The sequence below is a fragment of the Corvus moneduloides genome, chromosome 18 (assembly GCF_009650955.1).
Source record: "Corvus moneduloides isolate bCorMon1 chromosome 18, bCorMon1.pri, whole genome shotgun sequence".
Taxonomy (NCBI): Eukaryota; Metazoa; Chordata; class Aves; order Passeriformes; family Corvidae; genus Corvus; species Corvus moneduloides.
Window position 1 is genome coordinate 11,798,530 of NC_045493.1, and position 20,675 is coordinate 11,819,204.

At 45.7% G+C, this 20,675-nt stretch overlaps 1 protein-coding gene and 1 long non-coding RNA gene across 5 annotated transcripts; both read right to left on the reverse strand.

Annotated features, from left to right (window-relative positions):
* Positions 1-642: 642 nt before the first annotated feature.
* P2RX4 (purinergic receptor P2X 4) lies at positions 643-7,974 on the reverse strand. 4 transcript variants are annotated; one of them, XM_032127803.1, is made up of 12 exons: positions 7,767-7,973; positions 7,039-7,186; positions 5,511-5,582; positions 5,345-5,417; positions 4,769-4,865; positions 4,507-4,587; positions 4,279-4,420; positions 3,827-3,963; positions 2,367-2,460; positions 2,217-2,282; positions 2,031-2,126; positions 643-1,325 (listed from the first exon to the last, which is right to left on the reverse strand). In XM_032127803.1, the coding sequence occupies exons 1-12, from the start codon at positions 7,895-7,897 to the stop codon at positions 1,293-1,295; spliced, it is 1,170 nt and encodes a 389-aa protein (XP_031983694.1). In that variant the 5' UTR covers positions 7,898-7,973; the 3' UTR covers positions 643-1,292. The 4 variants fall into 4 exon arrangements, with proteins under 4 accessions (XP_031983694.1, XP_031983692.1, XP_031983695.1 ...); XM_032127801.1 differs by lacking the exon at positions 643-1,325 and having other exon boundaries at positions 1,333-2,126; positions 7,767-7,974; XM_032127804.1 differs by lacking the exons at positions 643-1,325; positions 2,031-2,126; positions 2,217-2,282; positions 2,367-2,460 and adding an exon at positions 2,467-2,946 and having other exon boundaries at positions 7,767-7,974.
* A 7,068-nt stretch (positions 7,975-15,042) lies between these two features.
* Positions 15,043-20,670, reverse strand: LOC116453005. The gene is made up of 4 exons (XR_004243649.1): positions 20,225-20,670; positions 17,907-18,084; positions 17,162-17,348; positions 15,043-15,291 (listed from the first exon to the last, which is right to left on the reverse strand). It is a non-coding gene; the product is annotated as an uncharacterized LOC116453005 (long non-coding RNA).
* Between the last annotated feature and the right edge of the window lie 5 nt (positions 20,671-20,675).

Here is a 20,675-nt window from a genome sequence, read left to right on the forward strand (position 1 = left end):
ACTGGAGCACTGACTCTTGGAAGGGCACTCTTTGAGTTGGGACATAACTTAGTGCTCAGCAGCAGCAGGCACATAGAGAATAAAACAAATTGATAATGCTGTGGTTTATCCACTGTGCTGCTGGAGAAAGGCAGCTAGGATGCTGGAGGTATGGAATAGATCCCAGGGCTCTGTAACACCAGAAAAGATTCAGAGAAAGGGAAGACCTGGACTTTGTGAGTCACTGTGATCACTAGAGGTGCTCGAGGCCATGTGAATATAAAAGCCAACAAATCCACTTCAATCAAATTGTGTAAACCCATTAAATGCAGCAGCCCAGACACAGGGTTGGTGTGATGGTGAAAAGCACGAGAGGTGTGCCAGGGAGTAACAGATCTGTTCTTCCAAGCAGTTGGTACCAGCATTCAGATAAAGACCGTAAGACCTTGGCCTCTGACTTACAAGTCTTCTCCCTTGGAGAGGGTTTAAGGCAACAGACATGGACAAGGTGTCAGGAGAACCAAGGCAGAGCAGCTGTAGTTGCAGCAGCACTTCTCCAGAAAGAATCAAGAGGCAAAGCCCACAGAGCCCTGGCTTTGACAGCCCACCACTAACACTTGGTGTGTGGGGAGAAACGAACAATCAAAACCCAGGTTGCAGAACTTCAAGAAGGAAGGCTGTATTTTATTCAAGTAAATTTTAAAGTAATAGCATAAAAACTAGACAAAACAGAAAAAAAGTTCTGTAACCAGTAAGCCATTTATCACAGCACAATGGAGCCAGACACTGCTTTATCTTGGTCTGTGGCCACTGGAATTTGGAGACCCAATTAAATAGGAGGTACAGGCTTACCTAAGCTTCACAATCCTTCAGGGAAAGAAAAATGACAACAGCAAGGAGCTGCTGTCCCAAGGTTAGGCACCTCCTGGCAGTGGCCATGTTCACTCTAAGGAAGAATCTCTGCCTGTTGTCCTGTGCCCTCTGTTACCAGTGAGCTCAGGGATAGAGGACTGGAAAAATGATGATGCCAGAGCTGTCCCTGTCCCAGGCTTGGCCAGTGCAGAGGTCTAGCATAAAGCACAATTTTCCCTCTGTGCTTAGTGCAATTAACCTGGAAAGACAGCAGACAAGGAGCAGACCCAGTTCCTCTCCCTGGGGCTGGCCCCCAAGTAGTAAAGAGTAGTGAAGATGGTCCTTTTCTCAGTTTCGTTCCCCCTTTCCTTCCAGCAAAGAGGGGGGTGGTCTCATGGCATGGTCAAGAAACGTTCCCAGCAGCGGTTTAGAGCAGCAGTTGGTCCTGCAGCATCAGGAGCTCAGGAGTTTGTTCCGTATGTCTCACCAACTCCCTGCAAGGATCAGAGCTCACAGTTCTCTGCCAGAAACTCTTCTTAGTCCCGCTTCCAATCACATAAAATCCTTTGCACAGGCAAGCTACTTCCTCTTACTCAGACTTTACTTTTCCAGTGGCACAAGGTGTTTTGATTGAGAAATCTGCCCTCTGCAGCCACACTTCCCACCAAGCACAGGGCTGTAGGGCTGAGCTCTGCCCTCAGCACTAGTCAAGCAACCAAATTTGAATCCTACTGACCAAACAGATCATTTGGACCCTGGAGGGAGCTGTAACTGTGGCTGTCAGCACACTGGTCTCAGAAAATACCAACCCATTGAATGGGTTTTTTCACAGCTGCAGGAACCCCAAAAGCCAAGAAGGAAGGATTTGATGGGAACAGCTGTTCCCTACAGCTCTTAGAAGGCAAATGCCAACGACTGCAACCCAAAAAGGAGGTGCAGTAGGTGCACAACAAGTTCTTGAATATATATTTTCCTCTCCAAGAGTGGTTGCCCAGGAAACATGACAATATTTGTTTCTAGTGCTCTTCCCTGCAACAGCTTTGAGGTAAAAATTAGCTTCTCTGACGAAGACAAAGTTTCCTTAGAACTGTGGTTCAAAATCCCCATTTGATATGGACTTTCTACATCCTGTTTCAGAATCGCTGTGGAGTCAGAGGAGGAAGCAATTTTGCCTTTACCCTGCCTTTGTTGATGCTTACCAGTTCATGATCCTCCACATATTTGTATTTCTTCTCCCGATAGTAGTATCTCTTCTTCATGCAATACAGAACAACAATGTCACACAGCACTGTTGCCTAGTGGAGATTGAAAGAGTTTAAGACAGTGATCCTCAGAACTGAGGCACTAATCCAGAGTCGAGCCCAAGTGCAGACAGTGTCACTTACCACACCAAACAGTGCTAAGCCAGAGCCGATGTTAATCATGGTAGGAATTACATCAAATTTTCCTGCCTAGAAGACAGTTACAAGGCTGAGTATGCTTTTCAGCATCTCTGAAAGCCCTCACTACAAGACCTCCAGCAGCTGTCACCCTACCTTTCCAAACACTATGATATCAAAGCGGATGCCATAAGCTTTGACAAGTGTCCGTGATTCAGTGCCATCACTGTTCTTGTAGTATTTTGCAAACCTGCAGAAAAGATAGGTCAGAGCTTAGCTGGAAATTCTGAGGTTGCTTATGTGATCATGCAACATCCAGGTGTGTTCCCCATCCCAAGAGGATGGGCTGAACATTGGTACTTCAGACACAAGCCCCAGGTGATGGAGATTTCATGCAGGCAAGCTCATATAGGAAAAAAGCCCAAACCAGGTGAATTCAAGACAACAGTGAGCACCATAAAATCGGGAAACTTGCAAAGCATAGGAAGGAGAGAAAACAGCTTTAGCAGGGGAGCAGAAGGACAAAGAGGAAGAAATTCAGCTAGGTGAGAGAGGTGGGCAGGCGGCTGCAGGGGACCAGGCAGCCGCGAGAGGGCAGGGCCGTGAGCACCCGCGCGGCTCGGCCGGGCACACAAAGGCTGCTCCGTGTCCCGCACTGGGTCACCCGCAGGCAATCAACAGGGAAAAGGAACGAGAACAAATAAGTGAGATCAGACTTACTCCACCACGTGGTTGACTAAGCCAGGAGGAAGCAGAGAAGAGGGTGGAAGAAAAGAGGAAGGATTGGTAAGGGGCTGTACCACGGTCTGGAATAAGCAAGAGCACTTCAGATCCAGCTGTGATATCCTCCAGACGACCCTGACACCCCAATACCTGCAAGCCTGGCACCTCCCAAACACACATTAGTGCTCTGCACAGCTCCACAGCAAATTCATCCAAGTTTCACCAAAAGATCCTCTGTGCTAAGCAAGATTTTGTGATTCTAAAAACAAAACAGCCCTGAGCCGTGTTTCCTCGCGAGCAGGAATCCTTGGCAAGGTGGCAAATCCATATTATTACAGTCTGAGTCTGGATGCAACCATCTGCTGGCTCTGTGCTGGTGTTTTACTGGAAGTGCTGGACTTAGCTGTACTGGCCAGAATGTGTATGTGGTGGTGTATGCCAGGACACTCCTGGTGCAGATATGGTCTTAAACTGACAGAACCACTTTTACAGGTTAGTTTTTCCCGCAAGCAGAGTGCAGGAGATGCTTCGGTCTCCCAACCCCACCTCAGTCCCCTCAAATTCTGCCCTATCAGCACACCTTGAAACAGTCAATTGTCCCATTGAAACAGTCAGTTGTCCCATTGCCACCCCATTGCCCAAACAGCCACCCAAAAGCTGATGGAAACATGACTCAGGCACTCTGACGCAATCAGTGGAGCTTCACTGACCTCCCCACCCTGCTGTGGTTTGCGCACAGTGAGGATCCCACCTGCTCTGTCTTACAGCATCAGAAAAGCTCTCCAGGTTTTCTTTTGGTGCTCTCCAAGCACCATTGAAAGCCCAAAACTACCACAACTGCCAGTGGCAGATGGAGCTGCAGGGACATCAGGTGCCCTCCACAACCACATTACCTGAAGTTGTAGCCAGGTGAGACGGTGTGGGCAGAATCCTTGTTGTCGAGGCGCCGGAAGGAATATTTTGGCACACAGTGGGAAGCAGCTCTGTCCAGGTTGCAGTCCCAGTTGATCTGCAGTGCCATGACTCCACCCTGCCAAGTGGAGGAGAGGTGATGGGCCAGCCCAGCACTAGGCTCTCTGCTGACTAGGACCCTGATTTACTGGCTCTAATCCCAGGCTCAGTCCAACACTCTTTTCTGCTGCTACAGAACCTTGCACATAACCCCACCCAAACAAAGCAAGGCCAATGATTTATGTAGCACTGACTCCAGTCCCTCTGGCCAGAGCACTCTCCATCCTGCAGCTGATCTGTGTTCTGTGGCTTATGCCACGAAGCAGAGGGGGCAAACACCTACCACTCCTCCTCTAAAAACAGCTGAAGCCCAAGAGAAGGGTCTGCTAAATACCTCCACAGCCATTTCCTGGAAGTCCTGCCCTGCAGCTTCAACTATTTTCCCTAAACGGAAGATAGGGCAGAAGGGATCTGTCTGGGCATCGTAGATGCAGTTCTTGAGGTAGGTGGAGTTGATAGTGGGGAGGATGTTTCGCCTACAGGAGAACAGAAAGAGAAGAGTTGTTGCATCCCCTTTGCTGCCCATGAGACCAGACAGTGTGATAACCCTCTCACTATTTACTTGCTGAAGTTGAACTTGCGGTACCAAATGTTGTTCTTCACCAGAAGGGTGAAGTTCTCAGCTTCTCGCAGGAACGCTGGCCTATAAAACAATAGGGAAAGTAAGTAAATACAACATGTTTTCACAAACAGGACTCTGCAGAGTCCTTGGTGCTCACCTCTTCAGCTCTTCCCAACAGCATCTCACTGGGAGAAGCATCAGCTGTGTACCACCAGCCCGCTCTCAGGAGGGGCACCGTGGAGTAGGAAGAGAGAGCACTCACTTGGGTATGTGACTGTCATCCTCCAAGGGGCACCATGCAAAGACTTCACAGGTGTTAATGCTGCTGTTGTATGGAATACACTTCCCAGTCTGGATGCCTGGAAAGACATGTGCATGGAGGTACTACTGAGCAAAACCAGGCAATATTTGACCTGTGACATCCCCTCATTCCATATGGTGAAAGTAATTTTCCCAGAGGTGAAGTGCCACTACCAAAACCCACATTATCTTCTATTGCAAGTTTCATTTCAGAGAAAGAAGAATCAGGTGCTTTTCCTGAGTCAAATTCTCATCCATGTGAAATACTGCTTCAGGGACTAAAGGCTATGAAAAAGCCTCACACTGTTTTCTAACTCACCAAAGTCCACATCTACCCAGCATCCACCCAAAACAGAGTAAGTCCATCTGGTCTAAGTCCACCAGAAGAAAAATCTGAGCTTCCCTTTCAGTTCTCTTACATGTGAGAGAATGAGAACAAGGAGACTGAAGTGAAATGCTGCTTCCTTCACAGCAGGGAAGGCACAACACAGAGGTACCAGAACCCAGACTGAAAGGAGTCTTTGCAGCAGGTTCTTACCACTGCTGTGGGTGCTGACGTATCCTGGAACACAGCTGTTGTTCACCGTGCACTCTGTTTGATCGTCTGGGAGCTGGAGAGGAACAATATTACATAAAACTCTGTAAGCCATCTCCCCCGCACTCCCACCCACACAAGGCAGGATTAAAGCAGATCCTGCACCTACCTCTGGGCAGTGGCCTTGGCTCTGGTTCAGTGTGAGTATCACATTGGTCATGACAAACACGGTGTTCTCACCCTGAGCATGCAAAACAAGAAGGAAACTTAAGAGCGACAGTCTGCAAAGAGCATCCAAGGCACTGCACCAAACATCTTTGTTGACAGAGCCCAGGTGGCCCAGCAGAGGGGACTTGCTCTGGACAGTGCTGGTGCAGCAATAAAGGAGCAGATTCCTATGTGTATCGCCTGGTGCTGCTGTGTTTAGCCAGAGGAAGGACTGTGGGAGGGACTGGCAACTCTTTCTGTCCTCCCACTCAGCCCAAAGTTCCTCATTCACATTATGAAAACAGATCACACAGCTCCTCAGGGGAGTCGTAAGGCAGGCGCAGAAATAGAGCTCCAGCTGCAAGTCCGAGCACAATTCCCACTCCTTCTTTTTGCAATATATCAGTTAGGAATTTGCCTGGTCCTGTTTCTTCAGGGAGCACTATTTTCATTACTTTACTTTCACTACTTTCAGATCTGTATGATTCCAGATCTGTCATTTGCTTCTGCTCCACTGATAAGCAAATGTGACCACTCAGCCAAAATCTGGCTAAATTTGTCTTTTTTTCTGCACTGCATGTCATGCAGACAGAGGGACCCATGACCAGCAGCTTGGCTCTGCCTGCTCAGCCTGAAGGCCACCACATATGGCCCACACAGCACAGATTCCCACACATACAGTCAATCAGTAACTACAGCAATCCTTCCTGTTCAGTTCTGGATCAGGTGACTTGCAGGCTATTCCTGTGGCTTCTGCCAACAATTTAACTTGGGGTTGTTTTCTTTAGAAAGCAATAAGACGACATGTGGTTATTGTTGCAGCTTCTTCCTGATACCTGCAAAGTTCTTCCTCCTCTGCCAGGACTGGCTGGGGCTGTTGCAAGTCTTTGTGGGCACCATGGACAGTGGGATCAGTGCACCCTCAGAGAAGCAAAGGCTCCAAGGAGACCTTAGAGCCCATTCGAGTACCCAAACGGGGGTTATAAAAAGGAGGGAGGGGGAGTTTTTATACAGGCAGATAGTGATAGGATAAGAGGGACCAGTTTTAAACTAAAAGAGGAGAGATTTAGAATTAGGTATTAGGAATTCTTCACTTTGAGTGTGGAGAGGCCCTGGCACAGGTTTCCCAGACAAGCTGTGGCTGTCTCATCCCTGGAAGGGTTCAAGTCCAGGTTGGACAGGCCTTGGAGTAACCTGGGATAATGGAAGGTGTCCCTGCCCACAGCAGGAGGGTGGAACAAGATTATCTTGGTTGCTTCCAAACCCAAACCATTCTATGATTCTACACAAGCACACACACAGACACACTTTTCTTGAAACAAGCTTCCCCAGAACAGGTGCTCAGCATGATTTGCAACAAAGCAAGCTTCTTCATTCTCTCATATCATGGCCACACTGGAGCAAAAGCTGCTCCAGCCCTCAGTGGACCTTAGCAAAGCAGTAGCTATTTTTTAGGTAACCTCCTCTCTGCATGTGAAAGCGATTGGTACCTGGGGAGGGATGACATAGTCAGCTACATCCCAGATCCTGGTTCCCAAGGTGGATGTGTTTGTCCGTGTTACTCCTTTCACCTTTGTGGTTACAGAACTGACCACGGAGTCTGTTTCCTGGTAGCCCTTTTCCCACAGAAAAACCCACCTGAAAGAGAAGGATTGCAAGAAACAACAGATAAACACCATAAACAAGCTCTGGTGGTTGAAATTTCTCCTTCCATATGTCACCTGAAAGGGCCAGCCTAGAGAGTTTCACAGCGTTTCCTTACAAAAGGGTCGCCAGACTGGCAATCTCCTGTCTGATTTCGGGGGGGATATTTTTTATTTTCAGACTGGTTTGCAGGGTCTAATTTCCTTTTACGGCCAGCCCTGCTGGGTGAACGACAATCACCTCCTGAGACGGTCCCGCTCCTGAGAGGCCCTTGGGCCATTCTCTTAAAAGCTGGACTTGATCCTTGCCGGGTCCTTTCCAACTCAGAATATCCTGTGATTCTGTCCTGTCTGCAGCCCCACAATCCCAGCTAAGACTGCCCAGTTACGCAGTGCCACCACGTTCGGTGAGCTCCGGGCTCCCCTCAGCCCCTCGGCCCGCGCCGCCCTGACGGAATCGGTCCCGCGGCCCCTGAGGGCCCCTGAAGGAGGGGCGGCTCCCGCCCTCAGCCCCGCCGCCCGCTTCCCCTCAGGGCGGCCGCTCCGGGACACCCGCGGCTCCGCCGCCAGCTCACCCGATCACATAGGCGAGGATGCCGAGCTGCACCCCGCGGTTTACGAGCCCCACTTTGCGGCTTCGGATCAGCACGATGCGCGGGGTGTCGTACTCGAAGAGGAAGCTGTGGAAAGCCCCGCACAACGCCATGGCGGCAGCCGGGAAGGGAGGGCGGCCGGGCCGGAGCCGTCCCGGGCCGGGCCGCAGCCCCACAGCGCCCCGAGCCGCCCGCCGCGCGCTCCCGCAGCCCCGGGGCGCGGAGCGGGTGCTCTGCCCGAGGCCAGCGGAGGCAGCGGCTCCGCCGGCCACGGACTTTCCACGGCTTTTTTCACAGAATCACAGAACCCATTAGGTTGGAAAACACCTCTGAGATCATCGAGGCCAACCTGTGACCAAACACCACGTTGTCAACTAGACCCGGGCACCGAGTGCCACGCCAGTCTTAAACATCTCCAGGCTCGGTGACTCCAACGCCTCCCTGGGCAGCCCGTTGAAATATCTAATCACCCTTTCTGGGAAGAAATTCTTCCTAATTATTTCTAACGTCCAACCTAAACCTACCCTGGCACAGTCAGTTCAAGGAGCAGGCACTCTCACCTTCCTATCCACAATGACCAAATTGTTTATTTATCCTCTTCAGAATTAATCTTCGCTATAAAAGCAGGGATCTGCCACCTAGTTCATGTACCCTCCACCTCCTGAGATACCCAACACAATCCTTATTGCAGAAACATCATCATAACCCTCATACGAGCAGGTAAATAATCAGGAAGACATGAACTGAATTGACAAAGTGGCAGTGGGAATTTCAGACAGTACAAAACTATTAAGACCCTTTAGTTCAGCTATATATTAGTAAAATGCTTTAATTTTTGCAAAAACAGTCAAAACAGAAAGGACCCAAAAAAGTGGGGAAAGGATAGGAATATGGGTGAATATTCAGTGTAATTTTCAAAAGGAGAATTGGTTCATATGATAGAACAGAAATGCATTAATGCCTATGGTAATATTTTCCCACTCTAGATATTAAGATGCGGCAATATGAATAGGAACACAATTAATGCATTTTTCGGTTGGTGATATAAATACAATCAGCATAATCTGCCAGCAATATATCTTAAAATGTATGTAGGAAATGGAAATGGCAAGCTGCTGGGTTAGCTCAGAAAGGACAAAGCTTCGTTGAAAGGAGTGCAGAACATACCTGTTACAATCCTTCTCACCTTGTTTCTACAAAAATAGAACGTGTCTAAATATAACAGAAATGGAGAACAGACAATGTGTTGGAGCACAGATTAATTTACCCTGAATTTGCTGCTCCTTGGCTGTACTCTGGCCTTACACATCATAGCACAAAGCTACTCACACAAGTTCAGGGGGAGGTGTAGGAGGCAAGGCCTGCTTGAAGCTAAGAGCAAACAGGAGGCCAAAGTCCCACATTACAATTCCAATGAGTATGAATGAAATGCCCAAAAATATTACACAAATATGGTAAAAGTACTTTTCATTGTAATTCCTTGGTTCAAGCTAAAAAGAACAATACAAAAAGAACCAGCTGGGCTTTTCAGAAAATGCTTGTTGTCACTGGAATTGTCTAAAATGAGCATGTTTGATCTGGTTTGACCATGAGGCCTCCAATGGTGAGTTATGAAACTTGTTCAGTGGCTTCTTTCTAGAGCCTCTTGATCCAGGGCTGCAGAAAGCTGACAAGGCTGAGGCAGAAAAATGCTCAGCACCACATTTTTTTAGGGCATATATCTTTTGGGCTTCCTTCCTTCAGGGCCATGCTTTGAGGTGAGTCCTGGCTTTCTTCAAGGTGCGATCAGACAGCACCAGGTGCTGAAACCAGTTCAGGTTATGACACACTGCCCTTTTTCCCTTCAGCAAGAGCTGCTCATGGTGCTTCTGAGTTGGCTGGTGTTTGCCACAGCAGCACCACTTTTGGCAGTCTGGGGAACAAGCTCTTTGTCTAAGGGTTAGCCCAAGCTCATATTCTTCATTATGATGGTTCTCATTGGACTCACCAGTACACATTGGCTCAGATTCTTCATTTTCATGGTTCTCTTTGGACTCACTGGTACACATCAGCTCAGATTCTTCATTTTCATGGTTCTCATTGGACTAACTGGTGCAGCAGCTTGCCAGCAGCACAAAATTTCACAGGGTGGCTCTGCAACAATTCCCAGCATAAATCAAAGAAAACAGCATTTGCTGCTTCATCCAACCACAGAGAGAATTTTCAACAGGGATCCTCACCATTGGGTTCTGCACTTGACACAGCACAATGGGGATAATGATGATGGATCAGCAGATCTGGAGGAGGACTGTTTTTCTGTGTTGCCATCGCCCACCCCAGCAGAACCAAATCAACACCTCATGAGTTGTTTCAACACCAACGCACTCCCGCAGGCACGTGCCCACCAGAGGAAAGCAGCAATTTTTAGTTGACTCAAGAAAATACATCCTCTGGTCACAGAGTGCCCATGTTCTGACAGCTTTAAAATCATGTTATTCTAGACCAGCTCTTAACTCCTGAGCACACTTCAGCATTCTGGATATCAGCATTTTCCATTCTCTGATCAGTAGAGAGTGGCAAGAGTCATGGGAGCTTTAACTGACTTCCAGTGTCTCTCAAAAACTTGACTTTCCTCATGCACAACTCACATCACCTTATGGATCAATAAGCAGTCACAGAGCATGGAACAAAGAGATCCTTTAAGTGTGACAATGTAAAGCTGGCAGTGCAGACAAAAATCATTAAACTGAAAGACCTACTACACCATGGTACTAATATCCAAGCTCTGATAACAACACCCATATGCCTTCTGTCTCAGACATGCTGTCAGGACTCAAAGGGCTGTATTGCTCTTGACTGGTTTACTTGAGTGATCTCTAAGTCCTGTTCTCCTTCATTTAAATAAATAATTTGAATAGGAATTTGCTTAGCTGAAGGGTCAGTTCCAGGAGTTGCAGACATGCACAGATCCCTCTGTCATTGCTATTCAAAATTTGTTCTACAGTTGGTTGCCTGTTCAAGTACCAAAAGAGGAAACTGTTTAAGAGAATACGTCTGGTGTAAAACCCAGCAGCTCAGCCTTCTGCTTGCTACCATCTCCAGGTATTCAGAAGATAGAGACATATAAAGAAAAACTCATTTTCCCCCTTTCTCTTTGGGTTCAGTCCCTGTTGCTCTGCTTTGCCATCTTGATGCCTACAAACTGGTCCAGAGCAAGCTTTTAATTTATTCCATTCTCTCCTGCACATCCTACTGCAAGCTAAGTTTGGGAGACTCTGAGTGGTTTAATGAGAGCTCCTGAGATCATGCAAGTACTTGCTTCCCATTCACCATTATATGATTTGTATTCTCTGAAGGCCGTGAGTCACTCCATACATCACATTGTGATATGTTCTTCTATCTCCTTGCTTGCACAGACATGAAATGCCCTTTTTTTCTGTGTTGAATGGTTCCAGGGATATGTTTTATGGGCCAGCTTTTAGCCTGCAGGTCAGTCAGGTTTTATTTGAGAGTTTTCCTAACTCTTTCCAGGTTCAGAGGTTTTTCTAGCCCTCAGGGTAGAGATTAATTCCCATCTGCTCTTGGTGGTATAGAAGCCTTCTCTGTGGCAGCTTTGTGCTCAGAGCTGACCTGTTCAGAGTTGTCTTATCTCTGTCTAGAACCTGTGTTACATCTGCTCAGTTTGTAAACATATGAATTTTTTGGTTTGTAGCTTCCAGATTTATATGTCCCTTACTGGGATCTGGGAATTCAGATGAATTCTTTACTCTTTGGATATTACCGCCAGCAAAATTTTACCTGTGTAAACTAAATACTTTCACCTTATAATTTGAATCACACATCTGTTTGTGCTATAGTGATTTTATCCTAATATAAACCAGTATAGCTGACTAAGCAATTCTGTTGACCTATGCATGGGAGAAATAGTTATGCTGGGAGGCTGTGTTCCCAAGCTTTCCTTATTTCCCTTGTTTTCTGAAGGACTAATAAGACAAAAAAATTATAGAAACTTTTTATTTTTCACTCAGGCAGATACAGTCCTGAATGCACAGCCTTTTTGAGTAAATAATGCCAATTTACACAATTTTTTCAGAGCACTACTACTTATTCTTCAGAAAGCATTGAGGAATGTTTGCACTTACGTGGTGTAATTAAATTTTGGGAAGTGAATGTTGTGCTTATTGGCACAGTGAAATCTTCAGAACTCCTCAGAACTGCAGGCCAAAAAAGAAACATCAAATCAACTAACTTCTTTTGCTTAAATACATCAGTTAATGTTATGCCACTATATTATTACCTGGAAAGCTGTCAGTGGGAGGAATATGTTGCTAAGAATAACAGGGAGTTAGGTGGCTCGGGAGAGCAAGAAAGATAAGGGTGGATTTCTTAGTTTTGGGTATCAATTGTTCTCTCTTTATTGTACTTGTTTGTGTGGGCCAAGCCTAACCTGAGTCTGTAATTACAGCTGAAATATGAACTCAGGAGGCTTCTGATATAAATCTTGCTATAGAATAGTACTAAGAATTTACACCATTTGACAGCTGCTGATTTCTGCCCCATGAATTGGTGGTTTCACTGCTGGTCCCCACAGACACGTGGTCATTTACACCAGAGCTGCACAGCTATTAAAAGGGTAAGAATGAGCCATAAGCTTGATCAGGAGTATTTGAACTTCCACCAAGACAGCCATTCCAAGGGGGAAACCCAGTCCTCCAAGCAGTCATCCTTGTAAAGGAGAGTGCTCCTAAGCAGGAAATATTTTTCCTATCATTGTATTTTGAGCAATGCTTCTGCACCAGAGATCTGTGATGACAAACAGCACATTAGCTGCTGGATGATGTGCAGCTTCCATGAGGGACTTCTCGTGTCTTCTAAACCAAGTTAACTAATGAGACTTAATTGCAAACCAAATCAACCTTTGTGGGTGCTACCTGGGCATGAAAGTCACTGATTAGCTTCACTGTATAATAGGAAAGATATTCATTATGTGTGTTAATTTTTAAAGAACTAAAAATGAATGAACCTATAATGGGAAACTCTTGATCCTTATCTACTGGGGAGCATCTGGAACCTTATCCAAAGCTCTTCTGAAAAACGTGTGATAAACACCAGTCCTTCACCCAGCTAATCCAACAACAGTGCCCTCCCTCAGGCAGAAATGAACAATGCAAAATAAGAGAACCTTCTTGCCAACATACAGTGGCTTTGTTCAGCTCCTGCCATAACTACCAGGAAGGAAAAGGAGGCCTCCTGTGTAGCTCATGAGATCTACCTTTCAAAGGAATTTGGTCAATAAAGACAATCATGGGTGTAACCAAAGCCCCACATTGCTACCTCAGTATCTCAACCACATGGCAGAGCTTCCTGGGCTCTGAGCTTGGTATTGTTCTGGTAGAAAATAAACACTCAGCTTTGCTTTTTAGTGATTCCTCCATTTTTTTTTCCCTTGCCAATGGAACTTGTGAAGGACTTTATACATCAGAGGTTTGGACCAAACCTCTCATTCATTATTTTTGGTGCCTGTAGTGACCGACTCCTGGCATGTTAGAGGAAGGTTAGGGAACAAGACAAATGTGTCAACTGTGCAATGTAATTGAAAGCAAAACTCCCTCTGTAACATCCCAGCAGGAACCTACACAGGGTGACATTTCAAAATGATTGGCAGTCGCTGAAACTTTATAACAAACCCTTACGATTTCATTAACTCAGGAAGCTCATGCATATCTTTCCCGGATGCTGTATGAACAATTACAGCCTTCCTGTTGTTGGACAAAGCCTTTTTCACATCATAACTCTGTCCACATGAGAAGGGAATGGAATTTGCTCTTAAGTGCTGAAAAACCTCAGCAGAAGGAGCTGTAGGAGGCATTGTGGGCTCTGGAGGGGACCTGGCAGTGGAAAAACTGCTCCATTTCTGCAGAACCCCCCAAATTAGGGAGAAGATGAGATATAAATGTAGAAACTTATATGAATATATACTTATGGGCTTGTAAATGAGCTAATGAAAGTGCTAATTGACCTAGTTTCTTATGCATATATTTCAAAGCTGGTTGAGAGGAGCTAAAATTCATTACAATTTCCTTTCTTAGAGTATCAGTTCCATAATTTCAGTTGAAATAAAATGTTTTATAATTTTTTTTTCATCCTTTGGCCTCTACAGACTAGAAATAGAACATTTTTATCTTGGATATTGTACAGTCATGGGATTACAACAAAAGATGGCTACGCAGCCTTTCCATCCTACTCTGGGTCACAGCAGCATTGTTCCATGGAGTCTTTTTCCTAGAGTTTTCTTATCTCACTCTTTGAGATTGCCAGCATTGAGGTTTTCATCATCTATGTAGGGAGGATGAAGAGATTGTTCTTTGGTCTGAGGAGAATCCCCAAACACCAGCCTGCAGCACAAAGCACACACAACCAATCTACCCATGGGGAAGTGGAAGGAACCTCACTGTGATAAATGAACCCACAGAACTTCCACACCACAGAGCCTTGCAGAAGAAAACCCGACGTTAGGAAACTTTTTTATTTCAGTCCCTGATTAAAGCTCTCTTACGTTGATGCATTTTCCTTGACATTTGAATTAATGAGCCAAATGTCTCCAGTGAATTCGGGATGAGCCCGTGACACCTAAAGTTGTTTCTATGGCAGCTGCATGATGATACAAACTGGAGGCTATGACTTCACTGCAGAATCATACAGCAGGGCAGGTTGGTAGAAGTCAATTATTCAGGTATTATAATGAGTGTTAACAGTATGGCTGTGAAGGAAATAGCTGATTTACATACATGAGATCTATAAGTGCCTAGGCAGAGGGATTATCTTAAAACTTCATTACATTGTCCATGTATCTTTCTTTCAACATAAAAAAAATGTAGAGATGTCTTTCACTTAGGGAGGTTTTCTGTGGATTCCACAGGACCCCCCCGACCTCACAGGTTTTTAACAGTTGCATTATAATTCACACATCGTCCTGTTTGAATTCTTGTAAAGAAACAAGCTCTTACTCAAGGCTTTTTGGCTACTTAGAGACAGTTTCAAGCTGTCCTCCTCAAATGTAAGATAGGGAGCTTGACATTTCAGATTGTTGCAGCTTTCTATAGGAGGAAGCAGCAGAAGGAACTACCCAAACCATGGTCCTGCCACACCTCATCAATCCTTATTTAGCCCTTTGCTTGGGTCAACAGTGCTTGTCATTGTTTGGGCTGAGGGTGAAGTAATTTCCTTCACAATTTTATATGAAGTTTCATATCTGGGTCTGGTGATAGATTGAGAGATCAAGTGTTTCAGCTAGAAGTTTAATTCAACAACGTGAGCAAATTAAATGAGGATGTAAAAGTGGGCAGAAAATCTGAATTCTGAATATTGAACTGACATTACCTGAAGACTTGCCTGCATTGGTACAGTGTATTCTGCTGTATGCCAGATCTTGTTTCTTTTGTGAGCCACTTCCTTCACATTGGTACTTACTGAGCTGTTAACTTCATCCTCTCCTGACAGAGTCTGTGAGCAATGGCTATACAACTGTCTGGACAAAACAGAAGGCACAAAAAAGCCCATAAGAATGTGTCAGCTTCTTTGTATCATTCTTGAACAAAATGCACTCCAAGGTAAAAATCAGATGGACATTTGCAAGTAACTGAGAGAATTTTTGAGTGAGACACATCAGCTGGACCAAATTCTGCCTCGGTTTCACTTTCACAACTTTTGGCTTTGTCAGAAGTGAATCGATGTACACAAGAAGAGAATTTCTATTTTCCCATCCTAAATGATATAGACTACATGAGGTGACATCCTGACCCTTCAGATGCCATTTGGGAAACAGCAATTATCTGCAACAGGCCTTGATGTCATCCAAAAACTTTCCCCCATGCTGCGTTGCTGTGGACCTAGACTTGATTTTTTCTGTCACAAATGGTAGTGTCCTGTCCATGTTGTTTTTCTTTAAAAGAGCTTAAAATACATAGGCTTTAACTTTTCAGAGTGACTATTTTTGTCCCTCATGCTGACTGCTTCAAAAACCTTGGCCTAACATTTTCACTTTCTCGTGAATTGAATGTGTTAAGGAGGAAGGACACCGCTGTTTTAAAGCTGACAGGAATGTCACCCAGCTCATCTAACTCATAAAAGCACTGTCAAGTTTGAAAAACTATTGTATGTTCAGAAGATACTTGCTACATTACATAAAAGTGATATAAAAGCTTTGCTTTGAAAAACAAGCCACAAGCACTTGCACCCATTCAGGTTAACAACAGACTTTTCTGGATGAGGATAAAATAGGATCTGAAGAACTGAAATACAAAGCAACTGATCAATGTTCCTTTATTTATATCCTCTATTTTGACAGCATTTCAGCCTTTTCCTTCTGGAGAACAGTGCTTTGGGATAACGATGTCGTTGGAAAGTGGCAGTGGGAACCCAGCTCTGAGCAGCAGAAGGTGGGCATAGAACCTTAGTAAGGGAACTTGGATTTCCTGCAGACTTGATTCTTGGGGCGATTGGGATCAGTGTGCGCAATGTCCTGGCCTGCTGCCCTCCCAGGAGAATGAAACCAGCTCCATGAACCTTGGCAGTCTTTGTTCAGCACACACTTATCAATGAGAACAGCCCTTGCTTGGCAGCACAGAGCAAAATTTGCCCTTTAGAGGCAATCAATTATGGCATATTCCTAAAACATCTTATTGTTCTTGGAATCTGCTGCAAGGGGTGACTCGCCATTTCATCTGACCTTGAACAGGAGACTCTACAGAGCAGGCTTTAATCTCAGAAACGCTGGTGTAAACCTGAGACTAATCAGTGGAGTTATTTTGGATTTTTCAGGCAAGAAAAAACCAGACAGCATGGCAAGAAACAAAACTGTGAGTGTTTTCTAGAGGAAGCTGAGTTAACTCTGTCCAACCAACCCCACCTTGTTAGATAACATCCTATGCCACACTCCCACCTCAGAGTTCCCACAACCACATCCACCTTCCAAGGTGGTCTAACACCAGATCAATGGTCTTGTTTGCTGCCATGGCACCATCTCTCCTCAGTACTACCAGACTTTGCCAGTCTGAATAATGCTGGGACAACTGAGGCTAAATGGATGGAAGCCAGCATCAGGCCAACCTCCTTTCTGGGCCTGACTCTCCACCCCCAACACTTCCCACCAGTGCAAAGAAGGTGTAATGCTCTTCTGGGCTGGGCAGACACACACAACACTCACTCCACAGGGCTGGCGATGCCATGGAAGGTGCAGGGCAGTGGTAAAGCAGACTCTGGGGTCATCAATAGCCACAGAGATCTCCAGCTTCTTATCTCACATTGCATGGGATGCCATGGTCTTAGATTGGTCTTGCATCAAAAAGGAGTGATGAAGTCACTAGTCCTCTCAGCAGAGCCAATACCTTGGCACATACCTTGGCTGTGCCTCTCCTGCTGCACAGAGCCACACAAAGCTGCAGCTGTTTTCCAAGCCAACAGTGTGCATCTGGTCCAGGGGGCAGGGAGAGGTGTGAGGCCACCACTGGCACTGTACACACAGAAGGTGGGGCTTGAAAGATGCAGAGCTCTCAAAGTCGGACCTGTAAATCCCAGGCTCAGAGTCTGAAAGACACACATTTGGATCAGAATCCATTAGACCCAGATTTAAAGGACCAGAGCCCTCTCTCTTGGAACAGAAGACTCACATAAAGCACAAAATATACAAACCCTTCAACACAGATCTAACGTTTTTCTTCCAATCCTTTAGTACTTTAAATCACAACTGTACACATGACAAAACATTCAGAACCAGACAGACTTCTTGGCTGTCAGTATTGTCTTAAATGCCTCAGCTCACAGGAACAGGCCACATTCTGCACAAACAGGCTTAATTTTTGAAGATGTCTGTGATCGCTCCTTAGGCTTTAGCTCACCACAGTACAGCTCCAAGTGGGAGCCAGAAACAGGCTTGGGATGCATTTAGGTACTAGAATAGCCACAAAGAAATTAACTTTTAATAGAATACAGTCAGACCTATGTGTACATACAGCACAATATTTATAATAACAGAAACAAACAAACAGGAGGGGTCAGATTGCTTGAGCAAAGCAGAACTATTGTTTTCTCTTCCTAAATGCTCTTGTTTTCACACTAACATCTTCCCTCTGTTTGGGATCTGACCTCAGCAGCCCGGCTGGACTGTTCATCCTCTTGCTCGTGATGTTCCCATATAAGGTGATCTCTCTTTGCCAGGGGAGCAGGATTCTCATTTGCTCAGGTTTCGTCCCACTCGGATTTGCTTCGCTCTCTGGTCGAGCTCTCTCACAACTTTTGCTCAGCAGCATCTGCACAGCAGTGGCTGTAAAGGGAGGAGAAAGTCAGGAGGGAGGAGAAATTCAGGAGGGAGCAGTGAAGATGTGCCTGCAGATCCAGAGAGCTCTGGATTGTTTATTTCTGTTCTCTTTCTTCCACAAGTTACCTCTGCAGGATGTCTTTGCAATAAGCAGCTTCCACAAGCCTTTCCCAAGCTAAATAAAAGACAAATTCTATCCAGAGAACTGGATGGAACTGTAGGGCTGAACTCTTACAACAACTCTCATGTCAAACTTTCCTTCAAATTCTGTATCACTCTCCATGCAAACTGATTTGGGAATGTGGAAAAAGTCCCCAGAATTACACAACAAATATACTGGAACACTGGCCCTCAGTTCTGTAAGACTTGACTCAGACACCACATCACCCTAACTAAGATAACTTAAGACAAGCTAAGCATAAACAAACCTCAGCTGCTTCCTGTAATTTACCCAAGGCTGCACTAGATCTCATAATCTCTTTCATGTCTATGAAGATTCTCTTGTGATAAAGAGGTCAAGGCACTGAGCTAAGCCTTGATTTTTTTCTTTGGGCAGTAATTTTGAGTATTCAGACACCGCTGCAGACTGTAAACACCAAGCAGCAGGGGGGCAGCCTGGGTGCTGCATGTATGAAGAGCACAAAACTGATGGAAGGAAGGATCATGATAACATAAAACTTTGAGGATGACACAGGATCTCTCACACTTTCCCCAGGTTGGAAAGTCCCACAAAACTGGGCTCCAATTTACGATTTTGCTCCTTCCTTCAATCACTTGAGCTTTCAAACATGTCAACAAGTTCAGTCAGTCCAGTTCTAACAATGTCTGGTCATGGAGGTCTCCTTTGCAAGAGTCAGAACAATCAGACTTCATGGATTTCAATCTCACCATCTTTTTCTTCTTATCCTGGCATTTTCTAAAGTTTTCATTCTTCCTCTTCTTTATCTTTAATGTTACAGAGAAATGAGAAGAGGTGAACAGTCCTTTCCTTCTTGGAAGGTGTGAGGACTGGAATAGTCTCATGTAAAGGAAAATCTTAGAACAGCAGCCTTGCACTGTACCCAGCACAGATCCCTCTCCATCCTCACCGCAATTGCCCTCCCCTCAGCACGGAGGAAGGAAGGATATGTATCAGTATTTACAGAAACAGTGTTTCTCTTGGATTAAGTGATGGGGAACTCACAGGCACCTCCATCAGAAATAAAATTCTCATCTGCGGTCAGTGTTCTACATGCTCAAAATACTCATCAGAAAAAACTGTAACTGATACCAGGAAAGCATGACAAGGGAAAGCAGATCTCTTCTGGGAACTTGTAGGTAAATACGACTCCTAAAGGTCAGTATATGGACGGAAAGCACAAAGGAAACATGATCTGGTTTTAAAGTTCAAATCCAGGAGTCAGGAGACTTGGATTATGTTCCTGGCTCTACCACAGCTTTCATGCCCAACCTCAAGGCACCCGGCCATCCCCTTTGTCACTTCATTTAACCAGTTAAAAGTTCGGACACCAATCAGTGTCACTTCTCAGCCTTCCTGTGAAGACCAATAAATTTTATGAAATTATTTTATGAAGCGTTTTCTGTTTCTCAGAAGGAAAAGAGGAGATAATCTAAGATAGTCGCAGTGCTTAGAATTGCAAAGTATTACATTTATGGCTGCTACTTACTGAGTCAAATTCTGCAGTGATTTACAACCTGTGCATTTCAATTGGCACCAATTTAACATGACTCACTGCATATTTTAATCCATCATCTGGGGACTCACATGGGATTCTAAGACTATCCAAGAACCTAATTGAAATAGCATAGAAATCCAACTATTTCAGGCCTAAGCATGGCTTTTGAAGGATCTGCGAGAACAAACTTGCAGACTGAGAGATTTCATGAGCAAGTTTGAGTTTAATTTGTAGTCTGGTTCGGATTGTTTGGTGTTTTTAAAGCTGCCATCCTTATTTCAGATTTATGCACTACATATTTATTGCTACTTTGAGGCACGCTGACAACTGATGTTCAGCCTCGAGGACATAAATTTGCCATTTGCCCCAGATGAAGCCTGGGCCCAGGACTGGCTGTTCCTGTTCCACACAGATCCTCTGTGCACCTTTCCATTTCAAAGGAATTAAGTAACCGTTCACCTGACACGTACATCAGCCACACTTGACATCCCTTTGTGCTGTCAAAGGCTGCCAGAAATCTTAATTGGGTAACTGCAGCAATCTGTTTGTACATCTCCTACACATGCGACAACAACCTCCCTCAGAAGGAGCCGCAGAGCCAAGTTTATCCTCCAGAGGCTGAATCTCGGACCTATTTCTGCCGCTCCTCGCACTTGTGCTGTGAAGGAGCCCCACCAGAGACTTGCCCTGTGCCGTGTCCGCCCCAACACCTCGCCAGCGGCCTCAGCCGCAATTCCCGGGCTGTTCGCGGCGGGAAGGGGACGGGGCAGGACGGGACTGCGTTTTCCAGCGGCCCGCCGGGCGCAGCGGGAAGGACTGCCCGCGGTATGCTGTGGGGACACCGGGAGGGCTCCCGGTGCGGCGGGCTCCACGCTGTCGCAGTCGGTCGCGAGGGCAGCGATCCACGATCCGCCGGTCCCG